The following is a 20,955-nucleotide window of genomic DNA, read 5'->3' as shown; positions in this document are numbered from 1 at the left end:
AAGGTACACACAAAAGCTGGAGAAACTCAGCGGGTGCAGCAGCATCTATGGAGCGAAGGAAATAGGCAACGTTTCGGGCCGAAACCCTTCTTCAGACTGATCGGGGGTGGGGGGGGGCGGGGACAAGAAAGGAAAAAGGAGGAGGAGCCCGAAGGCTGGGGGATGGGAGGAGACAGCAAGGACTAACAAAATTGGAAGAATTCGATGTTCATGCCCCCAGGATGCAGGCTCCCCAAGCGGAATATGCGGTGCTGTTCCTCCAATTTCCGGTGCTGCTCGCTGTGGCCATGGAGGAGGCCCAGGACAGAGAGGTCGGAGACGGAGTGGGAGGGGGAGTTGAAGTGCTGAGCCACCGGGAGGTCAGCTTGGTTATTGCGGACCGAGCGGAGGTGTTCGGCGAAACGATCGCCCAACCTCCGCTTGGTCTCACCGATATAGATCAGCTGACATCTAGAGCAGCGGATGCAATAGATGAGGTTGGAGGAGATGCAGGTAAACCTCTGTCGCACCTGGAACGACTGCTTGGGTCCTTGAACGGAGTCGAGGGGGGAGGTAAAGGGACAAGTGTTGCATTTCTTGCGGTTGCAAGGGAAAGTGCCCGGGGAAGGGGTGGTGCGGGAGGGAAGAGAAGAATTGACAAGGGAGTTATGGAGGGAGCGGTCTTTGCGGAAGGCAGATATGGGGGGAGATGGGAAGATGTGGCGAGTGGTGGGGTCACGTTGGAGGTGGCGAAACTGACGGAGGATTACTTGTTGTATTTGCCGGCTGGTGGGGTGAAAGGTGAGGACTAGGGGGACTCTGCCCTTGTTGCGAGTGGGGGGATGGGGAGAGAGAGCAGTGTTGCGGGGTATGGAAGAAACCCTGGTGCGAGCCTCATCTATGGTGGAGGAGGGGAACCCCCGTTCCCTGAATAATGAGGACATTTCAGATGTCCTGGTGTGGAATGTGTGGTATGAATATTGATTCCTTTCACTCCAAGTAACCATGGTATTCCCTTTCTCTCTATCCCTCCCCCACCAACTTCTCGTTTTCACCCAACAAACAGCTAACAATGGCCTGTTCAATGTTTTTTATCTCCCAGGCAACAATGGACCATTGTGGGCTCCACCCAGTATTTGACCAATCGTTGCTTTTTGCACAGCAGGGCTGGCAATGGATGAGCTCAGGCAGGGAGGTTCCCTGATAGGCTGCTTGTTGGCAAGTGTGCGGGTGATCGATGGTTGCCGTGGACTCAGTGGGTCCAAGGGCAGGAAAGGGTTAGAGGGATATGAGGCAAACAAGTGTAAACGGAATTAGCTGGGGGGGGGGGCACCTTGACCAGCATGGACGAGTTGGGCTGAAGGGCCTGTGCCCATGCTATACTCCTCTATGACTGTCCACCTTGGTTTTGACGCTTCAAGCACGGCCATGCCCGGGTCAGTGTCTGATTGTTCATCTAGATCTGTGAATGACAAAACGGGAAACATAGAGTGATTGAGATTTAGAGTTAGGTTCGATTCCGCATTCAGTGCAAAGTATAGGATGTGAAATTTAATGGTTGGTAAAAATAGGAAATGAGCAAATGAGACACTATTTGGGCAACTGAACATTTCCCCTGCAGTAAAAAACACACAGACGCACACATCACCTAGGGCACTGTCCGATTCACCTCTACCCCATTGTGGACATTGGACTTTGTCTGTGGAACTGATGCGCTACAATGCTGAGATCTCTGTATATTCTGCACTCTGTATCTTCCCCTTTGCTCCACCTATTGTACGAATATCTGATCTGGCAAAACAAAGCTTTTCACTGTACCTCAGTACATGTGACAGTGGTGAACCTTAACCCTAATCTGCATCACACCACCAAATGCTTTAAATCCATATCACAGGGTAAGGTCACACCAATCATCCTACCCTTGCAAGATGACATACATGCAGCATGAAGGGAGGTCATAAGGCCATAAATGATAGGAGCAGAATTAGGCCATTCGGCCCATCAAGTCTACTCCGCCATTCAATCACGGCTGATCTATCTCTCCCTCCTAACCCCATTCTCCTGCCTTCTCCCCATAACCGCTGACACCCATACTAATCTAAAAATATCCGTTGACTTGGCCTCCACGGAGGAGATTACTACCCCAGCATCATTGATCCTGCATCCTCTCAGCTCCAAACGGCCCCTCACCCGGAAAGTGAGGCCACTTTTAAAGTGAGAGGAGGCAGATTTAATAGGAACCTGAGGGGCAACTATTTCACACAGAGGGTGGGTGGTGGGTGTATTGGCCAGGCTGCCCCTCCTCCTCCCTTTCATTCTTTGGTCAGCTAGGACACCAATACTAGCACCATCTTCTGAAAGCAGCACTGACACCACAAAGCCCACACAATGTTCCGACGGACTAAGCATTTTTTTCAAGAGTTCAGAGTCTTTCCTTTGAACATCACAGAGGACACGACCAAGGTGTCCAATTTTGTATCAAAAATAATTTATTTAATTATGATCTCGATACAAAAACAAAACCCTGGTGACACGCCCACCACCCTCGTACAACATCAACAAGTTATTCCGACACGAAATGTTCAAACAGCTATGTTACAATCCTTACAAATATACTAAATAACTACTATACAACTCTACACATACTCAATAAATAAACAAATATAGTGCAGTAATAATAATTCTCTGTTATAGTTCAGAGTTGTCCTGTTTAATAGCCTGATGGCTGTGGGGAAGAAGCTGTTCCTGAACCTGGATGTTACAGTTTTCAGGCTCCTGAACCTTCTTCCCGATGGCAGGGGTGAGATGAGTGTGTGGCCAGGATGGTGTGGGTCTCTGATGATGTTGGCGGCCTTTTTGAGGCAGTGACTTCGATAGATCCCTTCGATGGTGGGGAGGTCAGAGCCGGTCGGTGATGGACTGGGCAGTGGTAACACTTTCTGCAGTTTCCTTCTCTGCTGATGGACCTCCTTTATGCACTTCCATTAAATGGCATTTGCTTCTCAAAAGATGAAGACAGATTAGACGATATATTCTCCTTCTAACTCTGCTCATCCCCTCCCTGGTATCGCCCCTCCCTTCCTGCTCTGTGGTGGGGCTGTATCGAACACAACGTAACCACATCGTATATTGTGGACATTCATTGCAAGACTCCACAGTTCTGCGACACATTTCAGTATCTTGCTATTTGTCATGTTTTTGTGCCACGCGTGTGTCAACGACTCCACATTTGACCCTGTGCCAGTTTTCTGCCCCGTTCATCAGGTCTCTTGTATCTTTTCGCAGCCAAAAACACTCCCTCTCTGTCCCTCCACCCCCACCCTAGTCATTGTAATGTTGAGCTCCACTGTCAGTTTTAACTCGTTACCACCTACCCCACAGCCAACAATGGACCATTGTGGGCTCCACCCGACCGTGATCATCATTGCTTTTTGCGTATCCTTTGTTCCGTGTACCGGCTCTATCTCGTTTCTCTTCCCCCTGACGATGGGTCTCGACCCGAAACGTTATCTCATTCATTTATCCAGAGACGCTGCCTAACCCACTGAGTTACTCCAGCATTTTGTGTCTATCGTCGGTGTAAACTAGCATCTGCAGTTCCTTCCTGCACATTTAGGGGCGGCACGGTGGCGCAGCGGGTAGAGCTGCTGCCTCACAGCGCCAGAGACCCGGGTTCGATCCCGACTACTGTGCTGTCTGTACGGAGTTTGCACGTTCTCCCTGTGACCGCATGGGGTTTTTCCTCCGGTTTCCTCCCACACTCCAAAGACGTCCAGGTTTGTAGGTTAATTGGTTTGGTATAAGTGTAAATTGTCCCTAGTGTGTGTGTGAGTGTAGGATAGTGTTAGTGTGCGGGGATCGCTGGTCGGCACGGACTTGCTGGAACAAAGGGCCTATTTACGCGCTGTATATCTAAACTACATGTTATCTGCAGTTCCCCTGTTCTACCCTTCCCCAGCTTCATGAAGATGAAGGTGAACGTTGACATTGACACTGTCATTACAGTCACAGCTTTGCCTGGGGTTTGGACAACTGTATCTGGCTAGCAGGGCAATGAGGGTGGAGTGGCTTATGGAGGGGCCACGCAGTGTGTAGGAAGGAACTGCAGATGCTGGTTTAAACCGAAGATAGACACCAAAAGCTGGGAGTAACTCAGCGGGACAGGCAGCATCTCTGGAGAGAAGGGATGGGTGATGTATCGGGTCGAGACCCTTCTTCAGACTGGGGTGTGGAGTTAGCCTGTAGTTCAGCCCCCTCTCCTGGTCGTTCAGTGTCACGACAGTGGGAACGTGCATGTCAACCTTGTGTAGGAAGGAACTGCAGATGCTGGATTACTCCGAAGATAGCGAGGGAATGCTGGAGTAACTCAGCGGGACAGGCAGCATCTCGGGATGCTTTGCTTCTCTCCAGAGATAGAAACATAGAAAATAGGTGCCGGAGCAGGCCATTCGGCCCTTCGAGCCTGCACCGCCATTCAATATGATCATGGCTGATCATCCAACTCAGTATCCCGTACCTCCATACCCCCTGATCCCTTTAGCCACAAGGGCCACATCTAACTCCCTCTTAAATATAGCCAACGAACTGTGGCCTCAACTACCTTCTGTGGCAGAGAATTCCACAGATTCACCACTCTCTGTGTGAAAAATGTTTTCCTCATCTCGGTCCTAAAAGATTTCCCCCTTATCCTTAAACTGTGACCCCTTGTCCTGGAACATGACCTGCTGAGTTACTCCAGGTTCCCTCTCCTCTCAGTCTCATAGGCCCGGACAGAGTGGATGTGGAGAGGATGTTTCCACCAGTGGGAGTGTTTGGGACCAGAGGGCACAGCATCAGAACAAAGGGACGCACCTTTAGAAAGGAGATGAGGAGGAATTTCTGTAGTGGTGAATCTGTTGAATTCATTGCCACTGACGGCTGTGGAGGCCAAGTCAATGGGTATCTTTCAGGTGTTTAAGAAGGAACTGCAGATGCTGGAAAATCGAGGTAGACAAAAGTGCTCGAGAAACTCAGCGGGTGCAGCAGCATCTATGGAGCGAAGGAAATAGGCGACGTTTCGGGACGAAACCCGAAGGAAATAGGTAACGTTTATTCAGACCAAAGACTGCGTCAGACTAGGAAAGAATTGTCGGTAGACAAAAGTGCTGGAGAAACTCAGCGGGTGCAGCAGCATCTATGGAGCGAAGGAAATGGGTAACGTTTCGGGACGAAACCCTTCGGGTTTCGACCCGAAACGTTGCCTATTTCCTTTGGGTTTCAGCCCGAAATGTTGCCTATTTCCTTCGCTCCATAGATGCTGCTGCACCCGCTGAGTTTCTCCAGCATTTTTGTGTACCTGGTATCTTTAAGGTGATTAGTAGATTCTTGATTAGTACGGGTGTCAGGGGTGATGGGGAGAAGGGGGTTGAGGGAAAGATAGATCAGCCATGATTGAATGGCAGAATGAACTTGATGGGCCGAATGGCCTGATTCTGCTACTAGAACTTATGAACATATAATAATAATAATAATAATAATAATAATAATAATAATAATAATAATAATAATAATAATAATAATAATAATAATAATAATAATAATAAATTTTATTTGTATAGCACTTTTCAAGGACTCAAAGTTGCTTTACAAGGTGAGTCAAGAACAAAACAGAATGGAGCAGTAAGGCAGAGATGCAAAGGGAGGGGGACATGGGGCTAAGGATAGGCAGAGGTGAAGAGATGGGTCTTGAGGCGGGACTGGAAGATGGTGAGGGACTCAGAATTTCGGATCAATTGTGGGAGGGAGTTCCAGAGCCAGGGAGCTGCCCTGGAGAAGGCTCCGTCTCCAAAAGAGCAGAGGTTGGATTTCAGAATGGAGAGGAGACCGGCTGATGTGGATCTGAGGGACCGTGAGGGTTGGTAGGGGGAAGAGGAGGTCAGTGAGATAAGGGGGGGCCAGATGGTGGAGGGCTTTGTAGGTGAGGACCAGGATTTTGTAGATGATCCGGTGGGAAATGGGAAGCCAGTGAAGTTCTTTGAGGACTGGGGTGATGTGGTGCCAGGATTTGGTGTGGGTGATGAGTCGGGCGGCTGCGTTCTGGACCAGTTGGAGTCGGTTGATGTTGCTGGAATTAATGCCAAAGAGAAGAGAGTTACATGAGTCCAGTCGGGACTACATATGTTTGCCTGGATTCACCCACCCATGCTCGCTCCTGGTCATCAGTCTAGCAGCAAAATAAAAGTTCAGATGGAGCCAGTTTCCACATCGCTGTGATGCTGTGCGTACATTTAGTGAACCACAGCGTTAAATGCTCTGTGTATACATAAGATTCACAAAACATGATCATATCTTGGCCATGACACCAATATGTACATCTTGTGTGTAGATAGCACTTGGGTAGATTCTGAAATAAGGAAGGTGTGTATGAAGGGTCTCGACCCGAAACGTCACCTATTCCTTCGCTCCATAGATGCTGCTGCACCCGCTGAGTTTCTCCAGCATTTTTGTCTACGTCAGATGTAGCGGTGAGCTGTTCAGACGTAAGCTAAAGTTCACACAATAAGCTGGAGTAACTCAGCGACACAGGCAGCATCTCTGGAGAAAAGGAATGGATGACGTTTCGGGTCGAGACCCTTCTTCCGACTGAGGGCCACGGGGAGAAGGCGTCTAGAGATACGGAAGACTAGTCTGAAGAAGGGTCTTGACCCGATAACTTCACACACTCCTTCTCTCCAGAGATGCTGCCTGTCCCACTGAGTTACTCCAGCATTTTGTGTCTATCTTCGGTTTCACAAGTTCACAAGTTATAGGAGTTAGGCCATTCGGCCCATCGAGTCTACTCCGCCATTCAATCATGGCTGATCTCTGCTTCCTAATCCCATTTTCCTGCCTTCTCCCTATAACTTGACACCCGTTCTAATCAAGAATCTGTCTATTTCTGCCTTAAAAATATCCACTGACTTGGCCTCCACAGGCCCCTGTGGCAATGAGTTCCACAGATTAACTGTTTAAATCTGCACTTCCTTGCTACACATGGTTGATGAGCTTCTAGCCATTAATGAAATATTGCTTCCCAGCCAAATGATATGTTGAGGGACTGGATCGTATCATTAATCCAAACTCCTAAAACAACCCTTCATCTAATTAAAGAACATAGATGAGAATAAAGATTAAACGTTGGAGTGTGTGGAGTGAAAACTGTTTGCAAAATGTTCCCTGTGAAGGCGAGTTGGAAACAATCGCAGTTCATTTAGTTCTCATTCCTTCCATTGTGTGCTTTAGCGTATGGGAGAGTTCCTTGGACAATGGCCGGGCACTAATTATAGTCACCGGCTATCAGAGAGAGTCCGATATTGTTGGTCAAAGTTTCAAAGCCATTTCCTGCAAATCCCTTGCTAGTGTAGAATGATGATATTTAACCAAAGTAACAAAGTCCGTCCACAAATCGATGCCATTATTCAATGTGTACGAAGGAACTGCAGAATAACGGTTTAAACCAAAGATAGACACAATATGCTGGAGTAACTCAGCGGGGCAGGCAGCATCTCTGGAGAGAAGGAATGTGTGACGTTTTGGGTCGCGACACTTCTGTACGGAGTTTGTACGTTCTCCCCGTGACACAGTGGGTTTTCTCCGGGTGCTCCGGTTTCCTCCCAAACTCCAAAGACGTGCGGGTTTGTGGGTCAATTGGCTTCTGAAAACAAAATATTGTTCCTATGTGTGTAGGATAGAACTAGTTAGTTAGTTTAGATTATTGTCACTTGTACTGAGGTACAGTGAACAGCTTTATGTTGCGTGCTAACCAGTCAGTGGAAAGACTATACATGTTTACAATCGAGCCGCCCACAGTGTACAGATACAGGATAAATAACATTTAGTGCAAGATAAAGTCCAGTGAAGACCGATTAAAGATGGCCCGAGGGTCTTCGGTAAGGTAGACGGTAGCTCAGGACCACAAACTAGTTGTTGATAGGATGGTTCAGTTGCCTGATAACAGCCGGGAAGACACTGTATGGATTGTCAGTGCAGACTCGATGGGCCGAAGGGCCTGTTTCAGAGGTTCCAAAGGTCTTTTATGTCATGTGTACCAATTAAGGTCGAGATTTCAACGCTGTATCTCAAAAGCTAAACGAAATAACTTTCAGTTTCATAGCTTTTTTTCTTCAAACGTTTCTAAGATGCCGACCTGCGCCTGTGAAGATAAAGGCATCAGTTGAAACTTTGAAACCTCCTCAGAGACCTCAATGAGCACAGTTACCTAAAAATAAAACATCAAACAAATGAAAGGTATTTGTTGTAACAGCAGCATCTGCAGTTCCACGCACCTTCAGTCGCCTGAGGTTCTCCACAATCATCCTTCGCGCTTACACATTTTTGTGCACATTTTTTTTCAAACCAGCGCTAAAAGATTGCAGCAATGTAATCTGCACCGTGACATTTGTGGTTACATTCCCCAGCCACTTCGAGGTTTCAGATGTCTTGCAACAAAATGAACAGCATGCTCTGCTGGGGTTTAAGCTGCTGATACTGGAGATGCTGCCCAGCCCGCTGAGGTACTCCAACTTATTATTCATATGGCCATAAGAGATAGGAGCAGAATTGGGCCATTCGGCCCATCAAGTCTACTCCGCCATTCAATCATGGCTGATCTATCTCTCCCTCCTAACCCCATTCTGCTGCCTTCTCCCCACAACCCCTGACACCTGTAGTAATCAAGAATCTATCTATCTCTGCCTGAAAAATATCCATTGGCTTGGCCTCCCCAGCCTTCTGTGGGAATTAATTCCACAGATTCACCACCCTCTGACTAAAGAAATTCCTCCTCATATCCTTCCTAAAGGGAAGGTAGACAAAAGTGCTGGAGAAACTCAGCGGGTGCAGCAGCATCAATGGAGCGAAGGAAATAGGCAACGTTTCGGGCCGAAACCCAAAGGCACGTCCTTTAATTCTGAGGCTGTGCCCTCTGGTCCTAGACTCTCCCACCTCTCCACATCCACTCGATCCCAGCCTATCTTCAAAGTTTGTGTTTATCTTAGATATAAATCAGCAGTTCCTTCCCACACATAGAGTTGAAGGTTGTTACTGGAGGAGTAGTGGGAGCTAGTTATTTCAATTCCAATTCATTTCATTGTTGTCTTAGCCGATGATTATGATATGGCTTGAAGATTTATCCCAGTCATTTTTAAGTTTGAAATATCTCCAGATATGGTGATTTTGGCGTCAAAGACGTGGGATTATCTCCGATGGCCAGCAGAGGGAGAAGACACTCAGAACTTCAGATGTAGCGGTGAGCTGTTCAGACTTAAACCCCTGTCTCACGGTGCGAGTTCGCCCACGAGTGATCCTGAGTTTCAAAACAAATCAAACTCGTGGTAATCACGTAGAATTAACGTCGCGGGAACTCGTAACGCTAACGGCAGGTACTCGGGAAACTTGTTAACTCGTGAAAATCTTTCAAAATGATGAAAGATTTCCATGACTCAAATTTACTCTTGAAGTAAAGATTTTAAACTTTTAAACTCGTTGTAAGAACATAGTAGCCCGTACGTTTACCGTAGTGACTCGTGTGTCTACCGTGGGCACTCGTTAACTCAGCGGGACAGGCAGCATCTCTGGAGAGAAGGAATGGGTGACGGGATGACGTTTCCAAAATTCTGCTGCGTCTTTGTGTTACTCCAGCACTGTGTGTTCACTTTTTGTCAACACACAATCTGCCCTTTCTTGTGTATGACATTATTTGTATCCTATAGGTCCAAACACCTAATTTCCTTAAGGGCCTGTCCCACTTACGCGATTTTTTCAGCGACTGCCGGCACCCGTCATAGGTCGTTTCTGATCGCCAAAATGTTTCAACATGTTGAAAATCCAGCGTCGACTAGACAAGGTACGACTCTTTGGGCGACGACTCACGACCGTACAGGCTTCATGTACCCCGCGACATGTCACCGGGGTGTCGCCTGTACGGTCGTGAGTCGTCTCCTCAGTCGCCCAAAGAGTCGTAGCGTTGAACATTTTCGGGCCACCTGCTGAGACTGTGACAGGTGCCGGCAAGTTGCCGGAAAAATCACATAAGAGGAACAGGCCCTTTATTTCCCAAAATATACCCAAGACTATCTATCCATTCAGCGGTGAATGGCCAATGAGTGGAAGATAAAGGGGTTTGTGACCACAATGAGATGCCATGTGGTTAAGGGTGTGGATGCAAATATTCTGCGGCAGACAGTGGGTTCCCCATCAATAGATGCCAGACTGGAGTCAGCTCTTTGATTCGGGAGACTAAGTGCTCCTTGCCCCGAGACAGCGGGCAGCTTATTAATGGCAGACTTCCCCAACATCGGGAACAATCTCCCTGCATCTAGCTGGTCCAACCCCTTAAGAATTTTGTACGTTTCTATAAGATCCCCCCTCAATCTTCTAAATTCTAGCGAGTAAAAGCCGAGTCTATCCAGTCTTCCTTCATATGAAAGTCCTGCCATCCCAGGAATCAGTCTGGTGAACCTTCTCTGTACTCCCTCTATGGCAAGAATGTCTTTCCTCAGATTAGGAGACCAAAACTGTACGCAATACTCCAGGTGTGGTCTCACCAAGACCCTGTACAACTGCAGTAGAACCTCCTTGCTCCTAGACTCAAATCCTTTTGCTATGATGGTCACCTTTATGATGTTCATCATCATCATAATCACACCCATCATCATCATGGTTGAAACCATCAACGGGCCACGGTGCCTCACACTGCTGTGTACGACAGTGATCGCAACTGCGTTGGCTCGCTGAAAGCTCATCCGCCCTTTGCCAGGTCTTGTTTCTGGTCCTGCTGGAGGTCCACAGCCCCCTCCTCACCTGGCAAACCAGGTGGGGGAGACGGTTTAGTCGCCGACTATCCGACCAAGGAGCAGGTAGCACGGGATTACATGGAACCCCCCATATTGTGGGGGCGGGTCTGAGTGGGGTACAAGCCCTCGGGGCTGAATGGCTCATTTCAGTCCACATCTTTGTAAGGCAAGCTTTGCACAGCCTGGTTGGTCAACGGCAATCTGAGGAGATGAGGGGAAGACCACGTTCCCCCCCAAAAAACTGGGGAACAAAAGCACACGTTAGCATAACTCGTGAACATTGGTAACATGACCAGGGATGTAAGTGACACCACCTGTCCCTGGGGCACGGACTGGGGGGGGAAACAACACCTTTTGTCTAATGGAACAGCAGCACTCAGACTGGTGGAGTGTATATATATATAGAAATGAGCCACATCTCACCCAGTCAACAGATTGAGAAACCACTTCTTGATGTTTGCAACCGCAGGGAAGATATTTGCTAAACCAGGCCGCGATGGAACTCGAGCAAAGTAAAACTCAACACCGTTTACTTTAAATGTGTTTTTATTTCTTTGCAACTATAGAATTGTTTATTGCCTCGTCTCATTTAGTGGCCATTCTGCCCATCTCTCTCCATGGAATTCCTATCCCATTCATCCCATTCTCTTGTAAATTGTAAATCCTGTAACGGATGTCAGGGGTTATGGGGAGAAGGCAAGAGAATGGCATTGAGGGGGAAAGATAGATAGAAACATAGAAAAATAGGTGCTGGAGAAGGCCATTCGGCCCCTCGAGCCGGCACCGCCACTCAATATGAACATGGCTGATCACGTTGTCGGTTAAATGGTTTGATAAATCTTTTAAAAAATGTCCAGTATAAAATTGTCCAACTTTCAATATAGTCCCTGGTGGACTCTTCAGTACAAAGTCCAGGGATCATCCACAATCAGTACCCCGTTCCTGCTTTCCCCCCATATCCCTTGATTCCGTTAGAGCTAAATCTAACTCTCTCTTGAAAACAGATCAGTCATGATTGAATGGCAGAGTAGACTTGATGGGCCGAATGGCCTAATTCTGCTCCTAGACCTTATGAACATGAAATTGTTGCCTTCAAGTTAATTTCTGATTCAATATTGGATCTTGTGAATAAATCCATATCCGGGTTCAGGGAAACTACTCTCTTCCTGAGACCCTTCCTCACGATCTTCTTCACCTTGTATCAGCCTTGTTCACATCTCACCTTGCCTGAAACTCGCCCCACCCTCTCATTCTCCCCTCCCCTTCTCCCCTTCCCACCCCCTACAGGGTCAAACAGCTTCTCTGGAGAACATAGACCACTACAGTCTGAAGACTGGTCCTGACCCGAGATATTGCTTCTATATTCAATGATTCAATGATACTTTATTGTCACAGTGAAGTGCTTTGTCTTGCATTCACAAACCCAGTAACATCATGTTGCAGACATCACTGAAAGGTGGAGTCGCTGCCTCACAGCGCCAGAGACCCGGGTTCAAATCCTGACTACGGGTGCTGTCTGTACGGAGTTTGCACATTCTCCCCGTGACCTGCGTGGGTTTTCTCTGAGATCTTCGGTTACCTCCCACACTCCGAAGATGTTGTGGGATAAATGTGCAGGAAGGAACTGCAGATGCTGGTTTTAACCGAAGATAGACACAAAGTGCTGGAGTAACTCAGCGGGACAGGCAGCATCTCTGGGGAGAAGGAATGGGTGACATTTTGCATCGAGAAACTGAAGAAGGGTCTGGACCCAAAACGTCACCTATTCCTTCTCTCCAGAGATGCTGCCTGACCCGCTGAGTTACTCAGCATTGTGTGTCTAGGTTTGTAGGTTAATTGGCTGGGTATAAATGTAAAATTGTCCCTAGTGTGTGTAGGGTAGTGTTAAGGGCCTGTCCCACTGTACGAATTCATTCCAAGAGCTCTCCCGAGTTTAAAAGCAATCCAGACTCGTGGTAGAATGTACGTAGCGGGTACGTCGGAGCTCGGGGACGTCTCTTAGCGGCTCGTAACGCTAACGGCAGGTACTCGGGAAGACTCGCTTACGGCAGGTAAGCACGGGACGACTCGTGAAGATTTTTCAACACGTTGAAAAATGTCCACGAGAGCCCCGAGTACCTACGAGCGGCCATTACCGTAATTCTCCGAGTTCGAATCAGGGCAAACTCGGGAGAGCTCTTGGAATGAACTCGTACCGTGGGACAGGGGTTTAACGGCAGGTACTCGGGAAACGCGGTTAGCTCGTGAAGATTTTTCAACATGTTGAAAAATGTCCACGAGAGCCCCGAGTACTTACGAGTGGCTATTACTGTAATTCTCCGAGTTTGAATCAGGGGAAAACTCGGGAGAACTCTTGAATTACCTCGTACAGTGGGACAGGCCCTTTAGTGTACGGGGATCGCTGGTCGGTGCAGACTCGGTGGGCCGAAGGGCCTGTTTTTGGGCAGTATCTCTAAACTAAACTAAACTAAGCAATGGGTCCAATGGGCATTGCAACACTCACTGTAATTAATACTGAACATCCTCAGAGTATCAGCAGTCACAGAACCGAAGACATCCACTATCCACAATTCCAGACAAGTCCCTTGATCTCCGCACACCAGCTTCAAGTCGGCAAGAATTTGTTTTGAAACTGTCCACAATAAACGCAGTCTCTAATCCAGTGGTCGTATACCAGAGCCTTCAATTATGTCCCAGGATCATTAGGCTCGGAGAGTTGTTAGAACACAAGGGGAAGAAGATTGCTGGGTAGTTAGAATGCTAAATTAGTGGGTCTGAAGAAGGGTCCCGACCAGAAACGTTGCCTATCCATGTCCACCAGAGATGCTGCCTGACCCGCTGAGTTACTCCATCACTCTGTGCTTTGTGTCTCAGCGAGCTGTGTCACACAGGAACAAGATCATTCCGCCCATCGAAACCATTCTCCCAACTAACCAGATCGTGGATGATCTATAATTCTATTTGGTTCTACATCGCTCACACTGAGCAAAAAGCTTTTGATTTTGCCTTGAATATTCTTGGTTGCTCCTCGTCCTGCAGCTTTATAAGGTCATGTGATGGGAGTAGAATTAGGCCATTCGGCCCATCCATCATGGCTGACCTATCTTTCCCTCCCAATCCCATTCTCCTGCCTTCTCCCCATCACCCCTGACACCTGTACTGGTCAGGACTTACCTGGACTCACCTTGTCTGAACTTCTGGCGACTGCGGAGGGTTGAGGTCCCGACCACGGGGGACAATGGAGGAGGACTGGCCAAACGTTGTGCCTTCCACCACAGTGATGGATGCTGTGGTGGATGTTTGTGTAAAGCTTTATTGTGTATTGTGTGTTCTTTTTTTATTGTACCGCTGCTGGCAAATTCATTTCACTGCACTTTATGTGCAAATGACGGATAAAACTTGACTTGACTCGACTTGATCAAGAATCTATCTGTCTCTGCCTTAACTGATGGCCTCCACCGCTTTCTGTGGCAAAGAATTCCACAGATTCTGGGAGGTTCTGCACTTCCGTTGAGTGTGTGGCGGCATCAATGGTGAATGGGGCGATCTAATTCAACGCTTCTTCATTCCGTGCTCCCTCAATAAAGGAGGTGACGTGTCCTGTTAATGTCACCCACTGCAGTCAGTTCTAGTCGGCTTGCCCATTCTAGTTGGCACCTTGCTAATCAATCAATCAATCAATCAATCAATCAATCAATCAATCAATCAATCAATCAATCAATCAATCAATCAATCAAATACTTTATTGTCATTCAAAAATAAACCAACAAATGCAAGTCTGAACGAAATGTTGTTGCATCTGGCTCACCTTGCAACATAAAATAACAAAAGGATTAAATAGATAAAAAGATAAAATAGATAATAGTGGCGGCACATTATATGGAATTCAAGAGTCTGATGGTTCGGGGGTAGAAGCTGTTGCAAAACCTGGCCGTTCTGCTCCTTACAGGAAGGAAGTGGGGGCTTTGGAGAGGACCAGAACATTGCCAGCATGAGAGGGAATTAGCTGCAGGGAGAATTTGGGAAAACCTGGACTGTTTTCTCTGGAGCGTCGGAGGCTGAGGGGATGTGGGAATTGTGGGAGGAACTGATCTGCTCTCCCAGGGCCGGCCTTAGGAGGTCCGGGGCCCTCGTAGGCGCGGGGCCCAATTGGGAGCAGTTGGTCCAATTGGCTTAAGGCCAGCCCTGTGATCTCCCATTTTGTCTTTCAACATGGGCAAGATTTCATTCCGTGGGAATCGAACTTTACTCCAGTGAATTACCTTCAGAGCTTGGCTAAACGCTCGCTCCTGGTGACGTACAGAGGCAACAACACAAGGAAGAGCTTGTGAACTCAAGGCTTCACCTAGACACCCTAATCTTCCTTCAGGGGAAAGTTACTGTATCCTGGATCACATTAGTTCACCCTGTAAACAAGTGTACGTGACTAACCTTGCTTTAATGCTACCGAAAATGATCTTAAAATACTGCCTTCTTTCAATCTGCACAACAGCCTCTTGCGTGACTGTCCCCCTTGTCGGACAAGTTAATGCCGGACAAGTTACTGCTGATAAACGAGAAGTCGACCTTCACTCACACCTCACGCTCATTATTCCGACTGGGAGACCTGTTGGAAGTATATAAAGTTATGAGAGGCACAGATAGGGTAGACATTCAGAACCTTTTTTCCCCAGAGTGGAAATGTCAAAGACTAGCGGGGCACGGCTTTAAGGTAAGGGGAAAGGTTTAAAGGAATTGGACAGAGAAAGTTTATACACAAAAGGTGGTGGGGGCCAGGGGTGGTGGTGGGGGCCAGGGGTGGTGGGGTCAGGGATGGGTGGGTGCCAGGTGTGATGGGGTCAGGGGTGGTGGGGGCCAGGGGTGGGTGTGGGATGGTGCTAGTGTGCGGGGATCGCTGGCTGGTGCAGACTCGGTGGGCCGAAGGGCCTGTTTCCGTGCTGTATCTCTAAACTAAACAAAACTACTGCGCAGCAGAATAGGACCACCGTGTCATCAGTCTGAAGAAGGGTCTCGACCCGAAACATCACCCGTTCCTTCTCTCCAGCGATGATGCCTGTCCTGCTGAGTTACTCCAGCATTTTGTAACCATCACCTTGCCCCAATGGTCTGGCCATCTTGCCCGAGCCTAGACTTTGGGCTTGAATTTTAGAATAAGTTTACAATCCACAACCCATGAGCCTGGAGCAAGTCGGCAACAAGTCGGTGGTGGAAAGTTTAATGGCCAAAGTGACCCAATGCATCATCGGTGGGAGAGGACATTCCGTCCACATCCCAGTGACTCAGTGACCAAGGGCAGCCTGTGGAAGTTCCATGGACCTGCCCTGTGGTCTGGCTCCAGCACAGCAGAACCAGGAGATTCAGACTGATTCTCATTCATTGGATGGATATTTGGACTTTAGAGCGACAGGGTGGGCCCTTCAGCCCATCTAGTCCTTGCCAACCAGCGCTCACCCCGTACACTAGCACCATCCAACACACTAGGGACAGTTTGCAATTTTACAGAAGTCAATTAACCTACAAACCTGTACGTCTTTGGAGTGTGGGAGGAAACCGAAGTTGTCAGAGGTTATGGGGAGAAGGCAGGAGAATGGGGTTCGGAGGCAGGGAGAGATCGATCAGCCTTGATTGAATGGCGGAGTAGACTTGATGGGCCGAATGGCCTAATTCTACTTTTATCGCTCATGGCCTTATTGGAGAAAACCCACGCAGTCAAGGGACAACATACAAACTCCACACAGACAGGATGGAACCCGGGTCTCTGGCGCTGTGGATAGAATCTCTGGCGCTGTGAGGCAGCAACTCTACCGCTGCGCCACCATGCTGCCCTCGGTCTAAATCGGGCCCCTGTGGTCATCTAGCCAGCGCTCAGTATTTATTTCCAAAGTGATTGACCTTGTGTGGCCGCGGGCTTGTTGCTGACCAATGGCTGGCGTGAGGGTGGGGGGGCACAGTGTGGGTACCAGGAGCGTGGCACTGCAGGGGGCAGGAAGAGATGGGCCAGGTTATCCACCGTTGGTTGATCTAGCCAAGAGCCAACAATCTGCCTGGGAAAATGTCCAGCACCTGATTTGAGACTTTCAAACAAGATAATTGGAGGGTCAAACGGAATAAAAAAGCAAATGTTTGTTTAATTTGTGATTTGAACGGAATATTCTGGTATTAAAATAGTTGTGAATAATCATCTATAAATGATTTTTATTAAAAGCAAGAAGTTGGTCTTTCTCATAAACAAAATCACACAGGCATTGATTTCTCAGCCATTAAGTCTGACTAAATATATCGCAAACTGGATTCCTTTTAGATGAAAGATTTTGGATGCTGGCGGGAGGCCAAGCTGTTTAAAGTTAGGATAGACTGGATGAGAGTCCTGTTTATCCTGAGTGCGAAATCACTGCAGCTCCCCCTCCCCTCCCCGACCCTCCCCGACCCCACCATCCACGCCCAATCCAAGGCGTCGCTGCAAACTTCCCAACCCAAATATAAAAGACCTGGGACGAGCCGGCAGCGCCCTCACTTCATGCCGAGACCGTTAGGAAAGTTGATCAAAGTCTGGCTTTACAAAGCTGCACCAATCTTGCCTTAAAAAAAAACAAAAAAACAGGAGTGTGTTGCTAGGAGTGTGTTGAAACTAGAAAAAGTCGCCCTTGTTCATTACAAGAAATAAGTATGTACAAAATGGGACTCAGACCCTTGGTTCTCTTAACGCTGACTGCTTTCCTCTGTGTTGCCGCCCAGAAAGGTAAGAGAATTTATACTTTCTGACTGAGGACAGGATTCGCAGCGAATGCTGGTGCAATTGGTATGGAAAATACATAGTCATGTCAATCACTGAAATATTCAAGAAATGTGGCTTTCATTAAGAAAAACATTGTGAGTGTGTTCAGGTTTTTTGCCGAGCCCAGGTTTGCAGGAAGGGGGTCACATTATGAATGGTTCCATTCTCTCCAGTAAAGGAATTCTTGTTTTTCCGTGAAGTGTTCTGCTTTTGAGATCTTGGATTCAAGTTAGGCTTGTGGGATGGGCAACTGGGCTAATGAAGACGGAGAGGTTTTGTTGGAAATAGTCCTCGCAGCGAGTGGGAGACAGTCAGGCTCATCATGTTTCTGATGGGGAATTTTGCAGAGGTTAGTCAGTTCAGTTTAGTTTATTGTCACGTGTATCGAGGTACAGTGAAAAGCTTTTGTAGTGTGCTAACCAGTCAGGAGAAACACAGTACATGATTACAACCGAGCCATCCACTGTGTACAGATACATGATAAGGGAATAACGTTTAGTGCAAGGTAAAGCCAGCAAAGACCAACCAATGATAGTGCGGGGGTCTCCAATGAGGTAGACTGAAGATGGGCACAAAATGCTGGAGCAACTCAGCGGGACAGGCAGCATAGAAACATAGAAAATTGGTGCATGAGTAGGACATTCGGCCCTTCGAGCCTGCACCGCCATTCAATATGATCATGGCTGATCATCCAACTCAGTATCCTGTACCTGCCTTCTCTCCATACCCCCTGATCCCTTTAGCCACAAGGGCCACATCTAACTCCCCCTTAAATATAGACAATGAACTGTATGTATATGTGTGTGTGCGTATGGTGGTGGTTTGGTTCACATCAGAATCCTGTTTATGACAAACCCTTGGTGCTGAAGTGACACTGAAACATGTAAATAAATGCATTTGGAAATGTTAATATTAAACAAACTGTCAACAGGCCCAATGAATAATTCTAAGAACAAATGTTACGTAGCTTTGATGTAAATCGAAAACACACTCATCTTTGGAATAAAGCCACACCCAGCAGGCCAAGTGTCGGGAGAGGAAAGGAACTGCAGATGCTGGTCTATATAAGAAAACGTCATTAGGTTTGAGGGAATGAGGAGCTCTTAGATTTAAGCACCTTTTCCTATCTAAAGATCCCCAGAACATTCTTCTGAAGGACGTAGACACAAGGAACTGCAGATGCTGGTTTACAAAACAAAAACAAAGTGCTGGAGTAACTAGGTGAGTCAGGCATTATCTCTGAAGAACGTGGATAGGAGACGTTTTGGATTGGGACCAGTCTGAAGATGGGTCATGACCCCAAATGTCACCTATCCATGTTCTCCACAGATGCTGCCTGACCCGCTGAGTTACTCCAGCACTCTGTGAAACGTCACCTATCCATGTTCTCCACAGATGTTGCCTGACCCGCTGAGTTACTCCAGCACTCTGTGAAACGTCACCTATCCATGTTCTCCACAGATGCTGCCTGATCCGCTGAGTTATGGTGCAGCAGCATCTATGGAGCTAAGGAAATAGGCAACGTTTCGGGCCGAAACCCTTCTGGAAATAGGCAACGTTTCGGGCCGAAACCCTTCCGGGTTTCGGCCCGAAACGTTGCCTATTTCCTTAGCTCCATAGATGCTGCTGTACCCGCTGAGTTACTCCAGCACTCTGTGAAACGTCACCTATCCATGTTCTCCACAGATGCTGCCTGACCCGCTGAGTTACTCCAGCACTCTGTGAAATGTCACCTATCCATGTTCTCCACAGATGCTGCCTGACCCGCTGAGTTACTCCAGCACTCTGTGAAACGTCACCTATCCATGTTCTCCACAGATGCTGCCTGACCCGCTGAGTTACTCCAGCACTCTGTGAAACGTCACCTATCCATGTTCTCCACAGATGCTGCCTGACCCGCTGAGTTACTCCAGCACTCTGTGAAACGTCACCTATCCATGTTCTCCACAGATGCTGCCTGACCCGCTGAGTTACTCCAGCACTCTGTGAAACGTCACCTATCCATGTTCTCCACAGATGCTGCCTGACCCGCTGAGTTACTCCAGCACTCTGAGCCAAGCACGAGGGTTAGTTAGGTGTTTGTGCCCTTTATTGATCACCATTTGCTGTCAATTTCCATCAGTGTCTGCGTCCACAATTGACACACGTTTGTACCCGGAGGCCAGTGTAAGTGGATGCTGAGGAACAGACAAAACACGAGGTGACCCTGAGATGTGAGCAGCGCGCGTGTGGAGCCGTGGAACAAAGGAGGGAGGAGAGGCCACTGCTAATGGGGAATGGGGAATCCATTGCCAAGGGGGTATGGAGGGCTGGGAGTGATACCTGCTGAGAACAGGCCAGTACTGAGGGCGGACACAGGGTTAGATAGAGTCATAGAGTGATACACCGTGCAAACAGGCCCTTCGGCCCAACTTGTCCACACCGGCCAACATATCCTAGCTACACTAGTGGCAGGGGGAGACAGAGACTAACAGCTTCGGCCCAACTAATCCAGACAAACCAAGAGGTCCCAGCTACACTAGTCTCACCTGCCTGCGTTTGGCCCATATCCCTCCAAACCTGTCCTATCCATGTACCTGTCTAACTGTTTCTTAAATGTTGTGATAGTCCCTGCCTCAACTACCTCCTCTGGCAGCTTGTTCCATACACCCACTGTGTGAAAAAGTTACCCCTCAGATCTTTCAGAATGATGTGAATATTTCAGAGATGTGACTTGTAATTGGAGAATTCAATGTTTATACCATTGGGTGGTAAAGCAAGCAAAGACCAGACTGGTCTGGGAACTGCTCCAGGTACTTTCCCAACGTTTAAGGAAACATTTGGACAGGTAAATGGATAGGACAGGTCTAGAGGGATACGGGCCAAACGCAGGCAGGTTGGACTAGTGTAGGTGGGAGACATTGGCCGGCAGGGGCAGGTTGGGCCGAAGGGCCTGTTTCCACCCTGTGTGACTCAATAATTGCTTAAAATGGAAATAGAAAGTCCAAGCCAGAGGAGCGATGTAAATATTATTCTGTTCTTAACATTTTTAGATGTTGTGGTTTCATTCCCTCTCCTGCTCAACACAACCCAGTTATCCCGGAAATGTGACTCTCCAGAGTTGACCATCCCACAGGTTAAACATGGGAAATATAGCCTCTGTTTACTCAGTATCTCACACCCACCCAGGCAGCCCCTGCTCCACACAAGCTACAGTACAAAGTTTGACAACAAGATTGATTAGTACGGGTGTCAGGGGTTACGGGGAGAAGGAGGGAGAGATAGATCGGCCATGATTAAATGGTGGAGTAGACTTGGCGGGCCGAATGGCCTAATTCTATAAAAAGAAAGAACTGCAGATGCTGGTTAAATTCGAAGGTGGACACAAAATGCTGGAGTTACTCAGCGGGT

The 20,955-nt window shown here is 47.9% G+C and overlaps 1 protein-coding gene across 4 annotated transcripts in view; it reads left to right on the top strand.

The window, feature by feature from the left end:
* The first annotated feature begins 9,618 nt into the window (after window positions 1–9,618).
* Window positions 9,619–20,955, top strand: part of pdpn (podoplanin) — a 34,751-nt gene continuing 23,414 nt past the window's right edge. For 2 of the 4 annotated variants that reach the window (XM_033048431.1, XM_033048432.1), the window contains exon 1: window positions 17,259–17,529. In XM_033048431.1, coding sequence (XP_032904322.1) covers window positions 17,457–17,529 — 73 coding nt within the window. In that variant the 5' untranslated portion in view covers window positions 17,259–17,456. Of the gene's footprint in view, window positions 9,625–17,256; window positions 17,530–20,955 lie in introns of those variants that run through there. The other 2 variants (XM_033048430.1, XM_033048433.1) reach the window with 2 other exon arrangements.

Source organism: Amblyraja radiata, chromosome 31 (assembly GCF_010909765.2).
Source record: "Amblyraja radiata isolate CabotCenter1 chromosome 31, sAmbRad1.1.pri, whole genome shotgun sequence".
Taxonomy (NCBI): Eukaryota; Metazoa; Chordata; class Chondrichthyes; order Rajiformes; family Rajidae; genus Amblyraja; species Amblyraja radiata.
Note: the sequence above shows the minus strand (reverse complement) of the source record. Positions and strands in the feature narration are given on the sequence as shown.